Source organism: Schistocerca americana, chromosome 3 (genome assembly GCF_021461395.2).
Source record: "Schistocerca americana isolate TAMUIC-IGC-003095 chromosome 3, iqSchAmer2.1, whole genome shotgun sequence".
In the NCBI taxonomy this organism is placed as follows: domain Eukaryota; kingdom Metazoa; phylum Arthropoda; class Insecta; order Orthoptera; family Acrididae; genus Schistocerca; species Schistocerca americana.
Window position 1 is genome coordinate 604,028,007 of NC_060121.1, and position 22,511 is coordinate 604,050,517.

Genomic DNA, 22,511 nt, shown 5'->3' on the forward strand with positions numbered 1-22,511 from the left:
GGCATGGGATTTGGAGTAGGACCAGGTGAAACTGATGGAACCAAAGGAGTTGAGGTTGGAGAGGAAGTTCTGGAGTTCTTCTTCACTGTGAGTCCAGATCATGAAGATGTCATCAATAAATCTGTACCAAACTTTGGGTTGGCAGACTTGGGTAACCAAGAAGGCTTCCTCTAAGCGACCCATGAATAGGTTGGCGTACGAGGGGGCCATCCTGGTGCCCATGGCTGTTCCCTTTAATTGTTGGTATGTCTGGCCCTCAAAAGTGAAGAAGTTGTGGGTCAGGATGAAGCTGGCTAAGGTGATGAGGAAAGAGGTTTTAGGTAGGGTGGCAGGTGATCGGCGTGAAAGGAAATGCTCCATCGCAGCGAGGCCCTGGACGTGCGGAATATTTGTGTATAAGGACGTGGCATCAATGGTTACAAGGATGGTTTCCGGGGGTAACAGATTGGGTAAGGATTCCAGGCGTTCAAGGAAGTGGTTGGTGTCCTTGATGAAGGATGGGAGACTGCATGTAATGGGTTGAAGGTGTTGATCTACGTAGGCAGAGATACGTTCTGTGGGGGCTTGGTAACCAGCTACAATGGGGCGGCCGGGATGATTGGGTTTGTGGATTTTAGGAAGAAGGTAGAAGGTAGGGGTGCGGGGTGTCGGTGGGGTCAGGAGGTTGATGGAGTCAGGTGAAAGGTTTTGCAGGGGGCCTAAGGTTCTGAGGATTCCTCGAAGCTCCGCCTGGACATCGGGAATGGGGTTACCTTGGCAAACTTTGTATGTGGTGTTGTCTGAAAGCTGACGCAGTCCCTCAGCCACATACTCCCGACGATCAAGCACCACGGTCGTGGAACCCTTGTCCGCCGGAAGAATGACGATGGATCGGTCAGCCTTCAGATCACGGATAGCCTGGGCTTCAGCAGTGGTGATGTTGGGTGTAGGATTAAGGTTTTTTAAGAAGGATTGAGATGCAAGGCTGGAAGTCAGAAATTCCTGGAAGGTTTGGAGAGGGTGATTTTGAGGAAGAGGAGGTGGGTCCCGCTGTGACGGAGGACGGAACTGTTCCAGGCAGGGTTCAATTTGGATGGTGTCTTGAGGAGTCGGATCATTAGGAGTAGGATTAGGATCATTTTTCTTCGTGGCAAAGTGATACTTCCAGCAGAGAGTACGGGTGTAGGACAGTAAATCTTTGACGAGGGCTGTTTGGTTGAATCGGGGAGTGGGGCTGAAGGTGATATATATATATATATATCCCATCATAGGAAAAAAAGGAAATCTCCTTTCTTCAGGATGTGAAAAAGGATAGATATGAAAATATTACTCAAATTCTTTTCATTTTTGCCACTTCAACATTTGTGTGCACCCTGCAGTGATATTATCTTCCTCATTCCTGTTACCTGATGAAGCTCCTAATTTACAGAAAATCTGTGGCTTTTAAAACATCACAGTATTTTATGTTTACATTCTACTTAGGAGAGCTTATGTGACTCTTTAACAGAATGTCTACAATGTCTAACAGTGACGACATTCTCAACTGCAGTAGTAGCTTTTTTCTCCACTTTCTGTATGAAATTTGTACTGATGCCACTTTCTGTATGAAATTTGCACTAACGCTGTCATTGCATGTCTAGGTCTGTTTACATCAGGCAGAGAAAATAAAACTTGAAGTCTTTTTTTTACAGTTAAGATGGTTATACAAACTGAGATTGCCAATTCTTCCACGACCAACTTATAAAAATAGTGCAAACTGAATTAAGATTTTATAATTTTGTTAATTACAACAATCTGTTCCTGACTCATAAGGTTTGTGCCCATTATTATTGCTATTATTATTATTATTATTATTATTGTTATTATTTTATTCTATGTTATTTTTTGGAAAAAGGAAGACTATGATAGAAAGCATGTTCTATTGTAAACACACATCTACATAACAATAATGGAAATTTCTGGATGGAGCAGTACATAAAATAAGGAAAAGGCAACAACTCATCCTGTAGTGATGCTTGTAGCACAGTAACACAACAGAAAACAGCAAGCACTAGTTCTTTTTCCCATGGGCACGGGTGTGTGCATTTGTGTGTGTGTGTACTATTGCTGAAAAAAAGAGTTTGTGCTCAAAAGCTAGGTAAAATGCTGTTTCCTGTTATGTGTTATTGTACCCCAGGCATCGATCCAAAAGTACCCCAGGCATCGATCCACTATATGTGAGTGGTTGCCTTACCCTTATTTTATCTTAGGATCTATATAAACCAGAAATGAATATTAGTTTATTATTTGGAAAACATATATGGGAAAGATGCATTATTACTTATGTAAGTATTAAGACCGGAAATCTTGCCAGACACTATCACTCACTCACTCACACACACACACACAGAGATAGATTTATTTCCTGAATATATGAAATACAATCAATTATTAATAATACAAATTATATTTTCAATAATTGATTAATTTCTCTGACCTGTACCCCTTTCCCTAAACCTCTCCAGTCCTTTTCCTTCACTTCTCTTCCTTCCCCTTCAACTCTTCTGCCAGAAGAAGGAGCCATTGGCTCTGAAAGATTATAAAAGTTAAACCCTTTTATGTGTGTGTTCTCCTGCCACTGCTTGGTGAGTAGATTTTTTACATTATATAATCCTTTAATGAGTTAGATAATGGAAAATTTTTGATGAAATACAAACAATGAAAGGAGTAATGGTACCAATTGATGATATAATTTATGCATTGAGTTGTTGACAGGCACATAAACAAGGTTGATAATATTGTGCAATTAAACTGCAGCTAAGGGGACTATGTAGCTGTGCATCTGTACTCTGTGTGTATATGTGTTCTGTTAAATCTGAAGGAGGACGTGTTCAAGAGCTTAGCAGCATTCAGAACCTTGTTTATGTGCTTACTGATGAATCATCATCTCAACTATACTGTACAGGCTGCCCTGCCAATTTAATAATTTCCTTAACTATTATGTGGTTCTCATTGTGCCCTACGTGCCAAGTAAGATCATAGCTTCAGTGGGGGCTGTTTGTTCCTGTGAAGTGTGAGCTGTTAATAATCTGCCCTTATGCAATAGCTGCATGTAGCCTATAGGAGCCATGGGAGAAGATTCAAATGTTGTCCACTGGCTGCCACTGAAGACTGTAGATTCCAAGTCACAAACACTGGCATCCAGCTAGTTGCAGCATGTTTCTTTCCTGAATGCTTTGGAGATCTAAGTCCTGAATCACGTACTTCCATCTCTAATGTTTCACCTTTTGGCCCCACCAAGAGTCTGGTGCCCCTGCAACCTGACCAGGGCATGCATGACTGTAACCTACACAAAAAATCAACTTCCCTTAGGTTCCTAAAAAAATCTACATTTTATGATTTAATGACCATAAAGATGACCAAACCTTCATTATCCTAACTAGGCTCACTTTGCCTTGAACGATATAGTGAGTTTTACCTTTGCTCCTGCAGGAAGTCTAAAATATATTCTTCAAGCACATTTTTATTTCTTTTTATGGGTGAAGTATACCTTAGTTTTTATGTAGTGACTTGGAATCTGCAGGAATTACAGAACATGGTGTATAACTGAATGACTCCCCTCCCCTCAATTACACAGATGTTTCATCTGCCATTATTCATCTGAAGTTATCTTTTGGACTACACTTCCCTAAATAGATATTTGTACACACAGTTATAAGAAAATATTCAACAAAAATAATCAATTTGTGGAAGTATAATGTAATCGGAAAGATTAAAGAAAATCTACTCACCAAGAAGTGGCAGGAGAACACATACATAAAGATATTGATATTTGCAAGCTTTTGGAGCCAGTGGCTTCTTCTTCTGGCAGAAGGGTTGAATGGGAAGGAAGAGGGACAAAGGAAAAGGACTGGTGAGATCCAGGAAATTGGGAGAGTTTGGAAAAATTGCCAAGAACTCCAAGAGACTTACTGGAGAGGATGAGAAGGAAAGTCTCTTGGTAAGGGGAGATTTACTGGACCGGATGGGAAGGGAAGTTTTTCCTTCTCATCCTGTCTGGTAAATCTCCCCTGACCTGCAGTTCTGGTTGACTTTTTCTGAAATCCCCATTTCCTAAACTTCACCAGTTCTTTACCTTCACCCCTCTTCCTTCCCCTTCAACTCATCTGTAAGGAGAAAAAAGCTATTGGCTCCAAATGTTTGCAGATTTCAGTACCCTTATATGTGCATTCTCCTGCCACAGCTTGGAGAGGAGATTTTTTATCTATCCAATTACATTATATTTTCAAACATTTATAAAAATGTGGTTTATGGTAAATTCTGTGGAATTATGCTTGAAAATGACCTGACCACCTTACATTAGCGTCAATACTGTATATTCAAAAAGGGAGTTTCATCACTGTAAATGCACAGAAAAAAATGGTGGCAAATAAATGAGCAATAAAATGATCTATTAATCACTCAAGTGCAGCTGTAAGCTCAATATATAATGGATTACTGAAGTTCTGTTGCTGTGAAAGGTTAGTAGCATTAGTCACAATGCTGTTCTACTGAAGATGATGTTTCTTATCTACCCATTACATTTTCTATTTCTGAGTATATAATCACTATACTACTGTTAGGAAGTGTTTCTTGCCTTGCTGTTTATGAAGCATTTTGGAATAAAATTAATCAATGTGATACAGTCATGCTTAAGAATATAAGAAAAACAAACTCATAAATAATTAATGCATAGTTGACAATGCAACCATTGCAAGTTGTCAACATGAGCAGAAAAAATAAGTTTGCTTCTATACCACTCTTTAAGTACTACATATATACAGTGTTGTAAATATTATTTACACACATTACACTGCACACTTATATTGCAAAATATAATTATTTCTATTGAAAAATGCATGCAGCCCACATATAACAAATAGAAAACTTTTGGTAAGGAACATGGTAATATACTGAAGAACATGCTTCAATAAATATCACAGGAAGGTAAATCACCAGTTCCCACAATATAAATGACATTATGAACAGTGTATAGAACACACTGATAAACTGCACCTTTTAAGATTTACTTGTATTCTCTTCATTTCTCACTGTTTCACGATTAAGTGAAAAAGTGATCCACTTTTCCCGTAATTATCTACTCAGGTGCATGTTGTGATTTACCATCAACTATTAAGATCCTGACTGATAGTTACAAGAAACAACTGTTATAAAAAATTGTAAGCTGATGTTTGACTAAAAATCCTAAATATTTTAATTCAGATATAATAAGTTATTAAATGCCATCATGTACAAAGATGCAAAGTATTAATATACATCTGAACAATAATCAAATATCAATATTTTTCATATATATTTTTATTTTTTAAAAATACACTGAGCTTTATAGTCAATGAATAAGTTATTTGTTAACTACAGCCAAAAAGCATTTTGTAGCACTTCATTCAGTCATGCATATCTGAAGAGCCCACTGTAGCATAAAAGGCAATCACATCAATTGCGTTTACTATTTGGTTTACTATTACAGTAGCTGAAAACAAATAAATATCTCTCTCTGTATTACTGGAGTAATAACGGTCAGTAACAGAACATCACTGGTGCACTGCATTAAAAATACATTGTTGTAAACAAAAAAAAAGGTATCAATGTTTAACATCATTATTTTTGAAGGCAACTTCCAAAGACAAAGCTACAAATTTTGTTAATTTTTTTTATTCTCAAAAGGCAACTTCAGAACACAGTAAGCAAAGTGATGTTCTGCACATGTAAACTAAGAAATGAATATTTTCTACTACTCACGAGTGCCTTGTTTCCCTCATTATAACATTTCCTGGGTCTGTTTTCCTGATTTCACTTTCCCTTGCAGCTTCTGTAAGTGATTTAAATGCTGTCGAATGGATGCTGTAAAGAAATTTCCGAATTTGTAAGAAAGTGAGAATAATAGATAATTTATCTTTCTGCTTAATAAATGTCACAGAAATTCATTACATGGTTTCTTTTAAGTTTAAGTGAAGTGAAGCATAAAACTATATTAATACGTAACATACTGTGTGCTAAACCAAGACTAACATCGACACCTTCATTTTGAGGACTGATTCAATAACTGTTGTTATTTGAGAATAAATTTTGAATTCACTCAAAACATTAATTTTTCACTTGGTTCACTCTATTTCCTCCCAATTTCAAAGAAGTCATCCATTATATTTTGGAACTGGCTGCTCCAGAAGAAAGCATATGCTGTAATAATGTGTTGCATATGGTGATATGGGGAGTGGGGATTTGATGATAAGATAGAATAGAATGGACATGGGACCACTGAGAGAATGGTATGGTGGGAGATTCATTGGCTACAAAAACTAAAGTAAGGGGAAAAGAAAGAAATAATAAAACAAATAACCGATTTTTTGAGAGGTTGGGAGGGTGGATTCCAGGATTGTGGCATAGAAGTAGAGTTTAATGGGAAGGGGAGTGTGTTAGTGTGAGGTGGGATGTGAGAATCCAGACAGCATGGGCTGTGAAGCAGCCACTGAGCTTGGTCACGTACTCAGTAACATGTTCAGCCATTACATGGTCACCTTTGATCTAGACCACAGTATTGTAGTGCCCATTCATACACATAACAGAACAACTTAATTCATTTTATGAGAAAAATCAGTGGACACCATGTGCTAACAACACAGATGCAACAACATGAAGACAAATATGATTTTAACACCTCTCCAGATTCATCGCCATAGTAGATCAGCTATACAACAACAAACGATATACAACAACAAAGGACATGCAACAAAACATTCTTATAAGTAATCTGTCTCAATGCCAATCAGAATTCCACTGCAAGACTAACATGAAGCAGACGTAATGTTGATAAAAAATAACACTGGAACTGAAACTCCCTGGAAGATTAAAACTAAGTGCTGGACAAGGACTCAAGGACCTTTCTACATATACGTCTACATAGATACTTCGCAGGCCACCATACACTGTGTGGCAGATGGTACCCTGTACCACTACTAATCATTTCCTTTCCTGTTCCACTCACAAATATGGTGAGGGAAATACAACTGTATACATCCCTCCACATAAGCCCTAATTTCTTGTATTCTATCTTCATGGTCCTTATGTGCAATGTATGTTGGCAGCAGCAGAGCAGTTAGGCAATCAGCTTCAAATGCTGGTTCTCTAAATTTTCTCAATAGTGTTTCTAAAAAAGAGCATCACTTTCCCTCCAGGGTTTCACACTTGAATACCTGAAGCATCTCCATAACACTTACATGTTGTTCGAACCTAATAGTAACAAAGATAGCTACCTGCCTCTGAACTGCTTCGATGTCTTCCTTCAATCTGACCTGGTACGGATCCTAGACACTCAAGAAGAATTCAAGAATAGGTTGCAGCAGCATCCTGTACACAGTCTCCTTAACAGGTGAACCACTGTTTCCTAAAATTCTCCCAATAAACCAAAATCGACCATTTGCCTTCCCTAACATAGTTCTCACCTGCTCGTTATCACTTTGCAATGTTATGCCCAGATATTTTAACAACTTGACTGTGTCAAGCAGGACTCTAGTAACACAGTATCTGAACATTACAGGTTTGATCTTCCCACTCGCTGACATTAACTTACATTTTTATACATTTATCTAGAGCTAGCTGCCATTAATCACACCAACTGGAAATTTTGTCTATTTCACCTTGTATCTTCCTACATTCACTCTACTTTGACACCTTACCATACACCACAACATCATCAGCAAACAACCACAGATTGCTGCCCACCATACCATTTATGCCTTTTGCGCACAAATACTCTACTTATTGAACTACCCAATTGCAACTCGTGACCTGACCGCACAACTTTTCCTCCCCAAGTACCTCTCTCCCACTTTCCAAACTTGAATCAATACTCACTCATGACACAAGACAGCTTTGCAAGTGACAAATATTGTAGTACTGAAAACACACCTTCAGTTGCTGTGATGATATGTGGATGACTAACAAATCATCTCAACCAAACTACATCTGTGTTTCAAACAAAATAATATGGGAACTGCTATGGGTTCACATACTCATGTATTTCATTCAGACTGTCAGTGATTGTTCCTCTCTTTTGGTACACTATTTTGTCACAGAGTGGCTTTAAGTGATTATAAATAACTTCAGGCTCCGAAAGGTTGTTGATGGTCATAATTTACAATCTGCAGAAATTTTACATGATATGTATTCATCCTGCCCTAATTGCTATCGACTCAGTATCTCATAAGTAGGTTTTTTTTGTTTACATTTGTGTTGATTATATACCATTTTGGACTTTGTGATTACGATTTAGAATGTTTGTTTAAAAGCCATTATGTAAATAGCAAATCATTCTATGATTAGTGGACAGAGTGGAGTCAATTTAACAATACCAAATTTGAAGTTGGAGGCTCTTTACATATTAAATACAAAAATATATGCTACCACACATTTTGGCATCATACACCACCTCCTGAGATCGGTTTGGGTTACAGAGAAATATAAGAACATGCAGGACAATACAGACACTATGAATATCTCACAAGACAAATTGAGGACAACCAAAACAAAAATAATAGAATTTGTAGATTTAGAGAAAGTTTTTGACAATGTTGATTGGGCTACATTCTGAAACTCCAAAGGCAGTAGGGATAAAATACAGAGAACAAAAGGTTATAGACAACCTGTATGGAAACCAGACTGTACTTTAAAAGAGTCAAAGGACACAAGAGAGGTAATGATTGAGAAGAGAGTAACACATGATTGTTGTCTTCCCTCCATGTTATTCAATAAGTACACTGAATAAACAGTAAAGAACATCAAGGGGAAATTTGCAAAGAGAATTAAAGTTCAGAAAGAAAAAATAAAAACATAACGGTTTGCAGAAGACATTATAATTCTGCCAGGAGTTGGAAGATCGGTTGAACAGAAAGGATAGTGTCTTGAAAAGTTATATGATGAGTAACAACAGAAGTAAAACAAAGGTAATGGATTGTAGTAAAATTAAGTCAGATGATGTTGAGGAATTACATTACAAAATGAGACACTAAAGATTGTACATGTATTCTGTCACTTGGGTGGCGAAGTAATAGGTGATGGCCAGATTAAAAGAGGATGTAAAATACAGACAAGCAATAGTATGAAAAGCAGTCCCGTAAAACTAAGTATTTACCTGGAATGTAACCTCATATAGAAGTGAAATGTGGACAATATACATTTCAGACAAGAAGAGAACAGAAGCTTTTGAAATTTGGAGCCACTGAAGAAAGCTGGAGATTAGATGTGTGGATCAGATAACTAATAAACAGCTACCGAATTGAATGGGGGAGAAAAGAAATTTATGGCACAACTTGACTAAAAGAAGGCATCAAGGAATTGTCAAGTTGATAATGGAAAGAGGTGAAGGATGTAAAAATTGTAGAGGGAGACCAAGACTGAGGACATTAAGCAGTTTCACATGGATGTAGGTTACCGTAGTTGTGTAGAGAAGGAAGGAAATTAGGAAAGAAGATTGTAGTTTAACACCTCATTGACTGCGAGATCTTTAGAGAGGGAGCACAAGCTCAGATTATGAAAGTATGGGGAAGGAAATTGGCTGCGCTCTTTTCAGAGGAACCAACTGCATTTGTCTGGAGTGATTTAGGGAAATGATGGAAAACTTAAATCTGGATGGCCAGATGGGTATTTGAACCTGCATTCTCCCGAATGTGAGTCTACTGTGCTAACCACTGTGCCACCTCACTTATGCAGAGATGAAGATGCTTACACAGGATATACTAATGTGGAAACCTTGCCTCAAACCAGTCTTTAGCCTGAGTACTACAACAAAAACAACATCAACACCTCTCATACTCATTTACTTATTTACACACACACACACACACACACACACACACACACACACACACACACACACACCCCTCATATTCTACCATGAAGGAGAACTTTCAAGGATTAGGAGTGAGTCAAATTATATATTAATTGGCAGGATCAGCCACTGAAGGCTATTTCTATAAAGTATGCTAACAACCAATTATGATTTGTACTTACCAACTCACACTGCGAATTCCTTCAAGATGGGAATTATTTTACATACCAAAAGTAAAATTCACAAAAGAAAACTATAAAATTATAAAACAGCATTGCTGGTCAGTACTTACCTTCAGGGGATGAAATTTTTAACACTGCTGATACACACACATAATAATATAAAACACTAGGATATCACTGCTTTCACAATGATAAGTTCCTTCCTTGGAAAAGAGAGATGGATAAGTTTTAGGAAGGTCAAAAATAAAGGGCAGGTCACTAGGATTGCAGGATGAGAGGGTCTCATGTTTTGTGAGTATGATGATTGATGGGCTACAAAGATGAAGAGGGAGGTACCAGAGAGAGTAAGATGTCAAAGAAAGTAAATTAGTGAGACGTAATGAGAACAGAGTGAGATGTAAAGATGGATTAGAGGATGCGGAATGAATAGGGCAAATAAGAACTAGGAGGAAAAGGAGATGAAAAATAAAAATCCATTTCTCCTCCCGAAGTAGGAAAGTACTGATCAGCAATTCTGCCTCATACTTTGAGAATTATTTCACATGATCCTTACAAAACTATCAGTAATTAAGGACAATACACAATCTTTAATATACACTGTAGCTAACACTTACACCTTGTAGGACACATCTGCTATCAGTGTACTAAATGGGATGAGAATGAGTCCAAGCCAAAAAACAGGTGAAGTACACATCATTCGATCCATTCCCAGCATAACAGCTCCAACAGGGATGACAGGCCAAAAATTACTGTGGAATGAATGACAATATTAGCACCTGTATATTCAGTATGATGCTGTAATTGGACAAAACGCAGACCTAAATATGGGGTGTTCAAAAAGTCTCTCCGTAGTCCCATATAATTGTTAGCCACACGTGCCATATGCTGCAGTGAATATACCGAAATGAAACTCAGTGAAATACAAGTTATTAATTTATTGAATATTCATTTTTACTTACAAATTTTCACATTAAATGTTGAAAGTGTCCCCCCTGTTGTTGAATACAGAATTCAATTCTGTCTAATCATGTTTCCAAACACAAGCTGTAACATTTCTTCTGTAACAGAAGCAGTGAAAGTGGATATTGCAGTTTTCAATACATCAATGGATTTTGGAAGGTTTTTATAGACAGTTGCTTTCGCTGCACCCCAGAAGAAAAAGTCAGGTGGTGTTAGGTCAGGCGATCGTGGAGGCCAAAGTCCCTGTGAAATTATGCAATCACCAAAAACATCAGCAAGCAGTGACATTGAAACATGAGCTGTATGCGCAGTTGCACCATCATGTTGACAATAACCGTTCAGTATTTCATTTAACGCAAGTTCTCCTATGAATGGGAACAGAATATCACTGCAGTATTGTTGTACGCTTATTGTTTTGTTGAAAAATATGGGACCCATAATCCAATGTCTAGAAATTGCAATCCCAACTCCTATTTTCACAGAATGAAGTGGTTCCTCATGAATACACAATGGATTTGCAGTACACCACATACAAGAATTTTGCGAGTTCATGTACCCGGATAAATGAAACCACGCCTAATCAGTGAAAAACGTTTCATTAAGAATATCCCTTCCATTTTGTTGAACGAAATTTTTGAACCATTGACAATAATGCAGTCTCTTGCCATGATCAGTATTTTTCAGTTCTTGCACGACTGTCACTTTGTATGGGATAAGTTCTAATTTTTTCCTTACAGCTGTGTAGGCCATTACGACACTAACATCAATTTCCTGGGCAAGTTTTCTTACTGACTTGGTCGGACTCATGGACATTATATCAGAAATATCGAGTAGTTTATCCTCAGACAAAACATTACGATGACCGCTTCTCGGTGCATCTGTCACTGAACCCGTACTTCGAAATTTGTTAATCAAATCTCGCACAATATTGCAATGTGGAAGTGTTGTCTCTGGGAAAACTGAATTAAATGTTTGATGAACTGAAACTGTGTATTTACTGCCAGCTTTGAGCACTTGTTCAACTAAAGACACACATTCTTCAATGGTTAGCATTTTGGCAGTGACAAAAACAAAACAAACGAACAAAGGAACTAAACTTTAACGTTCACGTCAACACATAATGACACACACCAATGATACTACTGTCGCTGCCTGAGATAAACGAAACAGTGGAGCGTTGGGAGAGTCCACTTGAAGGGAAGTAACCCAGGCAGGCGAACAATCCTATGGCATGTGCGGCTAACAACTGTACAGCACTGCGGAGAGACTTTTTGAACATTCCATATGTCCAATGAGAAGCTTTTCCACAAGTACAACCACATTAGATATGACAATGACTGGTTATTAATACAGGTATTGTGTCTGTTCTTTCAGACAACATGCACATCTTTAAGAACAGACACCATTGTGTTGATCCTTGATGAGAAACAGCTTGCTTAATGGCGATACAAAAAAATTTGTGATGGACTGAGATTCAAACACACACACACACACACACACACACACACACACACACACACACACACACACTGACTCTCTTTATGAGAAACAGCTTAATGGTGGTAGATGAAAATTTGTGATGGACTGGGATTTGACCCCGGATTTCCCACTCCATGTGAGCGGTCACCTTATCCTCTTTGGCTGTCTGAGCAGTCTCCCATTCAACTCAAATCTCCATATGTCACACACTACTGAGAAGTGTCCCTTTTATTATTCCTCTCTGCTCGTAGCCCTATTGTATTCCCATGAGAGGTCACATCATTGTGTATCTGCACTGAAAGATCAATGTGCCGTCAGGTACATGTGTTATATAGGTATGGTATCTGTTCTTTTGGACATGGGCAGGGGACCACTCAGTAATGTGCGACATATGGAGATATGGGTCGAACAGGAGATGTACTTAAATAGTTGAAGTGTTTAAAGTGACTGCTTGCATAAAATGGGAAATCTGCATTTGAATCCCCAAATTTTCACCTATCACCAATGTGTTATTTCAATGCCCCAATGCAGCAAAATGTTGGAAATTCCTTTTGTCATTATCATTAATATCATTGCATATTTCTTGACAACTGATGAAATTGCAATTCTAAATAGAAATCTGCTACGTAAGTTGAGAAATGAGCATTTCTGTAAGTAACATGTCTTCCTGTAAATATTCCACAAATAACTCTAACCTTATAAGCTTCACACATTGAGGACTAATAATTGTGGACAAACTGCTAGGTGATTGGGGAAAGAAGTGCTAACTATTTAGTATACAACACGACAACTATACCTGGGACATTTTATTGCACAACACAGGATACGGCCAAACAGGCACCAATTGAAAGGTCAACAGCATTCAGAATTAGGATTTTGTTAGCCACTCCGTTCATTAGATATCGTACTTCTTTCCAAATGTTGGCTTATTGCATATGTGTTCTGTGGATGGAAATTCTCCCCTTAAAGCCTAGGTTACATGAATAAACTGAGATGTGAAGTTTGTTTCTTGAAACCAGTGTTGCAAAACAGTTTTCATAAATGGCTGTCTATACAGTGGCATCAGTGAACACTTCAGTTTTGACATTTAGTGAGTACCAAAGCACTGTTTTTAACTCTGAAATGAAATTGTGGCAGTTACTTTTGTAGTAAAGGAGTTCAGGCTTGTCTGACTGAAATTCGTACAAAACAAAAAGAACAAAAATGCTTGAATTCCTGACGGGCTAAAGAGAAGATGTCATCTTGGGCACTCAATGACATAATTTTGGCCCACTACTCCAAAAGTTTCTTTAACAATGTAAGAATGACATCTGAAACATTCATGGATCTTAATAGAGTTTAAAAGGCTATGAGGAAAGAATGTACACTAATGTATGAAATATCATCATCACAAATGAAACTGGAGAACATTTAGCTATTTTTTTGTAAGTGGAGATTTTTTATCCTCATCCCTGTAGTACCCATATCGTGTTCCATAACTGATAAATTTGTTCCAGGTATTTGTGATGCCACCTTTCTGTGGTTGTTTCTTATCTCTGGCTTCCTGACATCAAGCTTTACACTTCTATGTTCTAAATTTTCTATTTTCACAATTATCTTCACAGTATAATCTTTGGGCAGCTTTCACATCTATACAGCGGTGGAAGGAGATGGAGAGAGATAGAGGAGGGGAGAAGAGAGAGAGAACGAGAACGAGAGAGAGAGAGAGAGAGAGAGAGAGAGAGAGAGAGAGAGATCTATGTTCAGTCCAGATGTTTGGATCATGGTCATATGATGTCCTCTTATTACTCTAATGTCACACATAATGAAACAGCTATGCAGCATCTCTTCCTTTCTTTGTTTCAAGGGTTGATAATTACCTTACTGTAGGGGTCACATAAATATACATGGCATGATTGGGACTGTTATGAGAGACGTTCATGTAAATCAAATTTTTCCAACATACTTTTTGTTAATATGTCTGTCTTTCAGGGTGCACTAAAAGGCCTTAATGGTTTGCTGTCTACTTCCATACAGCTAAATATTCCTTGTTCCACACAGCTAAATATTCCTTGTTAGCTGCTCCAGGTTACAATCTCAGTGAGGGACAAATCTAGGATTGTCCCATACAATTACTTCCATTATGCCTTTTATTAAAACTAGTGTATATGTAATTACTTCCATTATGCCTTTTATTAAAAATAGTGTATATATTCCACCAGATATACAAACCTGTACACAGCAACAAAGATAAACCACATGGCAATTGAGCCCCAGATTGCAAGATGAGTGAGCCACGTCCACGCATTTGTCACCAAGCCAGCCTTCAAACATACTGTCACTACGACATACTGAAACAGAGAACGTATTTTATATCAGGTGATGCCATAATAAAATACAAATATATAATGTAATAATTTCATCAGGAGCAGTGACATTACAAGTCAGTCTGATTTCCCCTTCTGGCACACCCATCTCAACATGCAAGCTGAGTGAACAACCCCTAACTCTCAAACTTCCAAAAGCCACTTAACTTTCCTCACTAAGCAGGAAACACAGTTCACAAGTCTATGAATAGTTTTCTCTACTTTTAAATGTATCAACTAATAGCACTTGAATTTCATCTCCTGGAGACAAATACTGGTCAGCTATTTAGCCTCTTTGTAATTTTACAGTTTTCTCGAGTAAATTATCTTTTTGATATTATACATTATTAATGTTCACTGAAGTTAAAATTAGCAAAACAAAATTAAGAGGAGGGTTCCTAATTTAAGAAAGGCCGAGTCAAATTGTTATATTAAGTAGTTTTACTCAGAACTGACTTGTAAACAAAATTCTTCGATTTTATTATGAAAATGATAGTAGCTACTCATCGTATAGCAGAGATGCTGAGTCGCAGATATGCACAACAAAAAGACTGCCAAACAAAGCTTTCAGCAAAACAGGTCTTCATCAAAATTAGACCCCCCCACCCCCAAGCATGCACATGCATGCTCGAAATGCAGCTCATACACACACATGTTGTATGTGAATGTGTGTGTGTGTGTGTGTGTGTGTGTGTGTGTGTGTGTGTTTTGTATAATTCTGATGAAGGCCTGTTTGGCTGAAAGCTTTGTTTGATTGACAGTCTTTCTGTTGTGCCTATTTGTGACCCAACATCTTTACTATATGGCGAGTAGTAACCATCCTTTTCATAATATTGTCATTATTCCATCCTGGGTTTTCCATTGTTTGATTTTATCTTCCCATTATCTTTATCAGTTTTGACCATCACCAGATTATCTCTTTAAAAGGAGAGAGGAAAAAAAAGGGAAAAACACTCCTTCAGAGGGATGCCTACAACTATGCAGTAAAAGTGCAACTCTATGAGAGGTGCCCATGACGTAAACAGGTTTGCACTCAGGTTGGGAATGCTGAAGGCTGCAGTTAACTGCAAAATAATATAAACCCTGAAACTCATAAACTGGACAATGTAAAATTAAAAAAAAATCACTATATTAATATGATTGTCAGATACAACCTACTCAAAAGCAAAAACTAGTAAAAAATACATAACTACTGGTGTAGGAAAGTTAGAAGTTTACTAGAAATGAGGTACATAGTGCTTGCCTTTAGAGGTGATTGACAATTGACAAACTTGCCATTGGCTGTTCCAAGTGAACACTCAACATAAAAAATGAAACATCTGTTCAAACAAGCTTCAATTACATCAATATGAACTGTCAGAAAAGAAAGATGGTAGAGAATAAAGGTAGTAATAAAACAGCTTTTGGTTCTCATTTGAAAAAATGAGGACACAATATGGGGTACACACTTCAGCATCCTGGCATGAAATGAGCACACAATGTAGGGTACACACTTCAGCATCCTGGCATGTCATTATATTCCAGTAGGATGCCAATAATTGACATGTACATGAAATTTTTATTAATATAAAAACATCAGTTGTTAAATGAACAAAACTTTTTTCAAGAACTTAATATATTTATTCTCCTTCTTTTGCAAGGGTTCTCTTCTGTCGGTGAGTCCTCAAGTAGTAGGCGTATGATGTTGAATATTTGGTGGACACCAGTGGTTACTGGTATCCAGTTTGTCGCACACAGATAAAATCTGTATGTGGACGTTATCTACTCTGCTACTAATTCTACTAATAAATGTCCAACTTATTTACATCAGTGGCATGTTACTTTTAGTTTGAGATGGGCATGTCTTACAATTAAATTAATGTTCTAAATATTTTAAAATTATATTTGCAGTTTCAGAGTTGTAAGCTTTATACTATTATACAGTTAAATACAGCTTTGATCTCCACCTCTCAGATTGTATATATGTTTACACTGCAAGTGCCTCTCTTCACCTGTTCAGTTCTAATTTTACTGAAGTGCTGCATGCTTCCTTTTGACGAGTTACTACATAAAATATTCAAATGCATGTTAGCTGTGTATGGAAGCTAATTTGAGTATCTAACTTAGTTACTTAGATAATTTATGTTACTATTGTTATTATTATTATCATTATTATTAAACAATGGAAAATCCAGGATGGAATGTAACAATATAATGAAAAGGACAGTTGATGCTCACCATACAGCAGAGATGCTGAGTTGCAGAAGGGAATAACAAAAAGATTTGGAAAGTTAACTTTTGGCCAATAAGGCCTTTGTCAAAAGTAGACAACATACATACACGCACACACTCACGCAAACGCAACTCACATACATATGACATGGTAGTCTGGCTCCAACTGTCAGACACTGTGGCCACGTGTGTCAGTTTTGAGTGTGTGCATATGTGTATGCTATCTTTTTTGACAAATGTCTTGTTACCTGAAAATTAACTTTCTGACAGTCTTTTTGTTGTGCCTTAGTGCGATTCGGCATCTCCATTGTATTACTATTATTATTTTATTATTGTAATGTGTAAAAGGTGGTAGGTAGGAATTACTAACACATATGTATATATTTAATAATAATGATAACTTAAAAATGATCAGCATGTAGGCATACATTCAACATAATTTGCTTTGTGAATGTAAAATGACTTGTTCCACACTATTATCATTTATCTTGAAAATGATCCATGCAACATGAAACTAACTAACCAACTACTCCTCTTTTTTTACTTTTTTCCAAACAGATCATCTGATGATGGCTTTTAATCTGATTCTGTTAATAGTTCCATGTGTATGAGCCGTGACTGGGAAGACAGTGTAAAAGAATTTAGTTAGAGCTTATCTGCTACTGCTTGCTTAGTATTCACAAAATTGCATGAGATTTATTGAAGAATGAGGATTACCTACATCTAAAAACAGAAAAACCAGCATGGAAAAACAACAATATGGAAAGGACCGATTGCTACTCACTCCACAGAGGAGGCAGTGAGCTGTAGATAGACACAATGAAAAAGAATGCTAAGAATATGAGACATACTTAGCTATTGGTCCATTATCAGACATAGAAACACACAGTCGCCGTCATCCCCAGAGATGACAGTGGCCATGTGTGTGCAAGTTGTGCTTGTGTGAACGTAGATAAGTTTTCAATTTCTGGCGAAGAACTTGTCCTTTAGCAGAATGTATCTAGCATTCTTTTTCATTGTGCCTGTCTGTGATTCTGTACCACCTCTATCTACTCTTTCCATTGCCAATTATCTACACTCGTAAGGACATGTCCATTTACAGTAAACATTATTATCCATCATGTTGTTAACAATGATGTGGATACACAGTTAGTCAGCGAACAGTAGACAATTGCTGAGTGAGACCAGTGCGGTATCTTTTGACTCTATTTACCTTTGTTCAGATTTCTTTGTTCCTTCCATGAGGTTGGGACCTCTTGAATTCCTGTGGAATGAAAACCATAGACAGCTGTATGTACGATCCTTTATTTGGAACCACAAAACCAGTTGTGGTTTCAAATAAAGGATCTTAAATACAGCTTTTGCAGTTTTTCTTTCACAAGATGTACATTCACCGCTGAGGTTGTCCTGAACACAAAGCTATTTGCAAGCTTTTGATTTGTTATTTATTTTATATCTCTTGCAGGGTTGTGCAATAAATTACATTTATACATCATGTCAGTATATATGCTGTTTTTATTGAGACCAGTGATCCCACAAGTTGTGAACCCTAAAAACAATCAATACATGTGAAATGACACTGCTGGCTTCAACAAATGGCATTTCACTAGAATAATCTGTGTTTTGAACAGTGTACATACAAATGTCACTCTCAAACAGCTCTAGCTAACAGAAATTCTTCAGTATTTGTGGACTGTGTGCAGCCTAGAAACATTTTGCATCCTCTGCACCGAACAGCACAGTCACCACGATTCTGCCAAATATGCCACATCAGTCAAACTTGAGTTTGAAAATGCTCAAACCTTTGTTTGTCACTTAACGGTGAGCATGACAACATATTGCAGTTAATATTTACTACTGCCTCCCCCATGAACCACTGACCATGGACCTTGCCGTTGGTGGGGAGCCTTGCGTGCCTCAGCGATACAGATAGCCGTACCATAGGTGCAACCACAACAGAGGGGTATCTGTTGAGAGGCCAGACAAACGTGTGGTTCCTGAAGAGGGGCAGCAGCCTTTTCAGTAGTTTCAGAGGCAGCAGTCTGGATGATTGACTGATCTGGCCTTGTAACACTAACCAAAACGGCCTTGCTGTGCTGGTACTGCGAACGGCTGAAAGCAAGGGGAAACTACAGCCGTAATTTTTCCTGAGGGCATGCAGCTTTACTGTATGGTTAAATGATGATAGCATCCTCTTGGGTAAAATATTCCGGAGGTAAAACAGTCCCCCATTTGGATCTCTGGGTGGGGACTACTCAAGAGGACGTCGTTATCAGGAGAAAGAAAACTGGCGTTCTACAGATTGGAGCATCGGGCAGGTAGGTTAGAAAATTTAACAAGGGAAATGGATAGGTTAAAGGTAGATATAGTGGGAATTAGTGAAGTTTGGTGGCAGGAGGAACAAGACTTCTGGTAAGGTGAATACAGGTTTATAAATACAAAATCAAATAGGGGTAATGCAGGAGTCGGTTTAATAATGAATAAAAAAATAGGAGTGCGGGTAAGCTACTAAAAACAGCATAGTGAACACATTATTGTGGCCAAATAGACACAAAGCCCACACCTACTACAGTAGTGCGAGTTTATATGCCAACTAGTTCTGCACATGACGAAGAAATTGAAGAAATGTATGATGAAATAAAAGAAATTATTCAGATAGTGAAGGGAGACCAAAATTTAATAGTCATGGGTGACTGGAATTCGGTAGTAGGAAAAGGAAGAGAAGGAAATGTTGTAGGTGAACTTGGAACGGGGGCAAGGAACTAAAGAGGAAGCCGCCTGGTAGAATTTTGCACAGGGCACAACTTAATCATAGCTAACACTTGGTTCAAGAATCATAAAAGGAGGCTGTATACATGGAAGAAGCCTGGAGATACTAACAGGTTTCAGATATATCATATAATGGTAAGACAGAAATTTAGGAACCAGGTTTTAAATTGTAAGACATTTCCAGGGGCAGATATGGACTCTGACCACAATCTATTGGTTACGAACTGTAGATTAAAACTGAAGAAACTGTAAAAAGGTAGGAATTTAAGGAGATGGGACCTGGATAAACTGACTAAACCAGAGGTTGTACAGGGTTTCAGGGAGAGCATAAGGGAACAATTGACAGGAATGGGGGAAAGAAATACAGTAGAAGAAGAATGGGTAGCTTTGAGGAATGAAATAGTGAAGGCAGCAGAGGATCAAGTAGGTAAAAAGACGAAGGCTAGTAGAAATCCTTGTGTAACAGAAGAGATACTGAATTTAATTGATGAAAGGAGAAAATATAAGTGCAGTAATGAAGCAGGCAAAAAGGAATACAAACGTCTCAAAAATGAGATCGACAGGAAGTGCAAAATGGCTAAGCAGGCATGGCTAGAGGACAAATGTAAGGATGTAGAGGCTTATCTCACTACGGGTAAGATAGATACTGCCTACAGGAAAATTAAAGAGACCTTTGGAGAAAAGAGAACCACTTGCATGAATATCAAGAGCTTTGATGGAAACCCAGTTCTAAGCAAAGAAGGGAAAGCAGAAAGGTGGAAGGAGTATATAGAGGGTCTATACAAGCGTGATGTGCTTGAGGACAATATTATGGAAATGGAAGAGGATGTAGATGAAGATGAAATGGGAGATATGATACTGCGTGAAGAGTCTGACAGAGCACTGAAAGACCTGAGTCGAAACAAGGCCCCGGGAGTAGACAACATTCCATTAGAACTACTGACACCCTTGAGAGAGCCAGTCCTGACAAAACTCCACCATCTGGTGAGCGAGATGTACGAGACAGGCGAAATACCCTCAGACTTCAAGAAGAATATAATAATTCCAATCCCAAAGAAAGCAGTTGTTGAGAAATGTGAAAATTACTGAACTATCAGTTTAATAAGTCACGGCTGTAAAATACTAACGCAAATTCTTTACAGATGAATGGAAAACTTGGTAGAAGCCGACCTTGGGGAAGATCAGTTTGGATTCTGTAGAAATATTGGAACACGTGAGGCAATACTGACCCTACGACTTATCTTAGAAGCTAGAATAAGGAAGTGCAAACCTACATTTCTAGCATTCGTAGACTTAGAGAAAGCTTTTGACAATGTTGACTGGAATACTCTCTTTCAATTCTGAAGGTGTCAGGGGGTAAAATATAGGGAGCGAAAGGCTATTTACAATTTGTACAGAAACCAGATGGCAGTTATAAGAGGCGAGGGGCATGAAAGGGAAGCAGTGGTTGGGAAGGGAGTGAGACAGGGTTGTAGCCTTTCCCCGATGTTATTCAATCTGTATATTGAACAAGCAGTGAAGGAAACAAAAGAAAAATTTGGAGTAGGTTTTAAAATACATGGAGAAGAAATAAAAACTTTGAGGTTCACCGATGACATTGTAATTCTGTCAGAGACAGCAAAGGACTTGGAAGAGCAGTTTAATGGAATGGATAGTGTCTTGAAAGGAGGATATAAGATGAACATCAACAAAAGCAAAATGAGGATAATGGAATGTAGTCGAATTAAGTCAGGTGATGCTGAGGGAATTAGATTAGGAAATGAGACACTTAAAATAGTAAAGGAGTTTTGCTATTTGGGGAGCAAAATAACTGTTGATGATCGAAGTAGAGGGGATATAAAATGTAGACTGGCAATGGCAAGGAAAGCATTTCTATAGAAGAGAAATTTGTTAACATCAAGTATAGATTTAAGTGTGAGGAAGTCATTTCTGAAAGTATTTGTATGGGGTGTAGCCATGTATGGAAGTGAAACATGGACGATAAATAGTTTGGACAAGGGGAGAATAGAAGCTTTCGAAATGTGGTGTTACAGAAGAATGCTGAAGACTAGATGGGTAGATCACACAACTAATGAGGAGGTACTGAATAGGACTGGGGAGAAGAGAAGTTTGTGGCACAACTTGACTAGAAGAAGGGATCGTTTGGTAGGACATGTTCTGAGGCATCAAGGATCACCAATTTAGTATTGGAGGGCAGCGTGGAGGGTAAAAGTCATAGAGGGAGACCAAGAGATGAATACACTAAGCAGATTCAGAAGGATGTAGGTTGCAGTAGGTACTGGGAGATGAAGAAGGTTGCACAGGATAGAGTAGCATGGAGAGCTACATCAAACCAGTCTCAGGACTGAAGACCACAACTACAACAACAACTTACTACTGATGCACTTGATGCCCAGGCTCTGTTGTTCATGCCGCCCCTAAACAGAGTAAATATCAATGCCTGAATGACAACATGCTTAAACGAGTGTGTAAATTGCAGGATCTACACATGCAGCAAGTTCTATACAGTGATGTTATTAGTGACTAATCTCCCTCAGAATTTTGGTGCCACCTTCATGCATTAGTTACAGAAATTTGAAGTATCTGGTGCAACACCGCACCAAGTATGATTTAACCAACTGACATTTGACATTAAAAGTACTGTGACTTCCAACAGTGGTGACATGTCTTCACAGTTGGACATTATTAACAAAACTCACAGTATTTTGCAAAATGACAACACAG

At 38.0% G+C, this 22,511-nt stretch overlaps 1 protein-coding gene across 7 annotated transcripts in view; it reads right to left on the bottom strand.

The window, feature by feature from the left end:
* LOC124606775 (probable phospholipid-transporting ATPase IA) overlaps positions 1 to 22,511 on the bottom strand; it is a 642,579-nt gene that overhangs the window by 55,430 nt on the left and 564,638 nt on the right. For all 7 annotated transcript variants that reach the window (XR_006978725.1, XR_006978722.1, XR_006978723.1 and 4 more), the window contains exons 19-21: positions 14,674 to 14,792; positions 10,638 to 10,772; positions 5,758 to 5,859 (exon numbers count right to left, since the gene is read on the bottom strand). Coding sequence is in view for 3 of the 7 variants with exons in the window: in XM_047138832.1 (XP_046994788.1) it covers positions 5,758 to 5,859; positions 10,638 to 10,772; positions 14,674 to 14,792 (356 nt within the window). In the remaining 4 variants the exon portion in view is untranslated. The remainder of the gene's footprint in view (positions 1 to 5,757; positions 5,860 to 10,637; positions 10,773 to 14,673; positions 14,793 to 22,511) is intronic.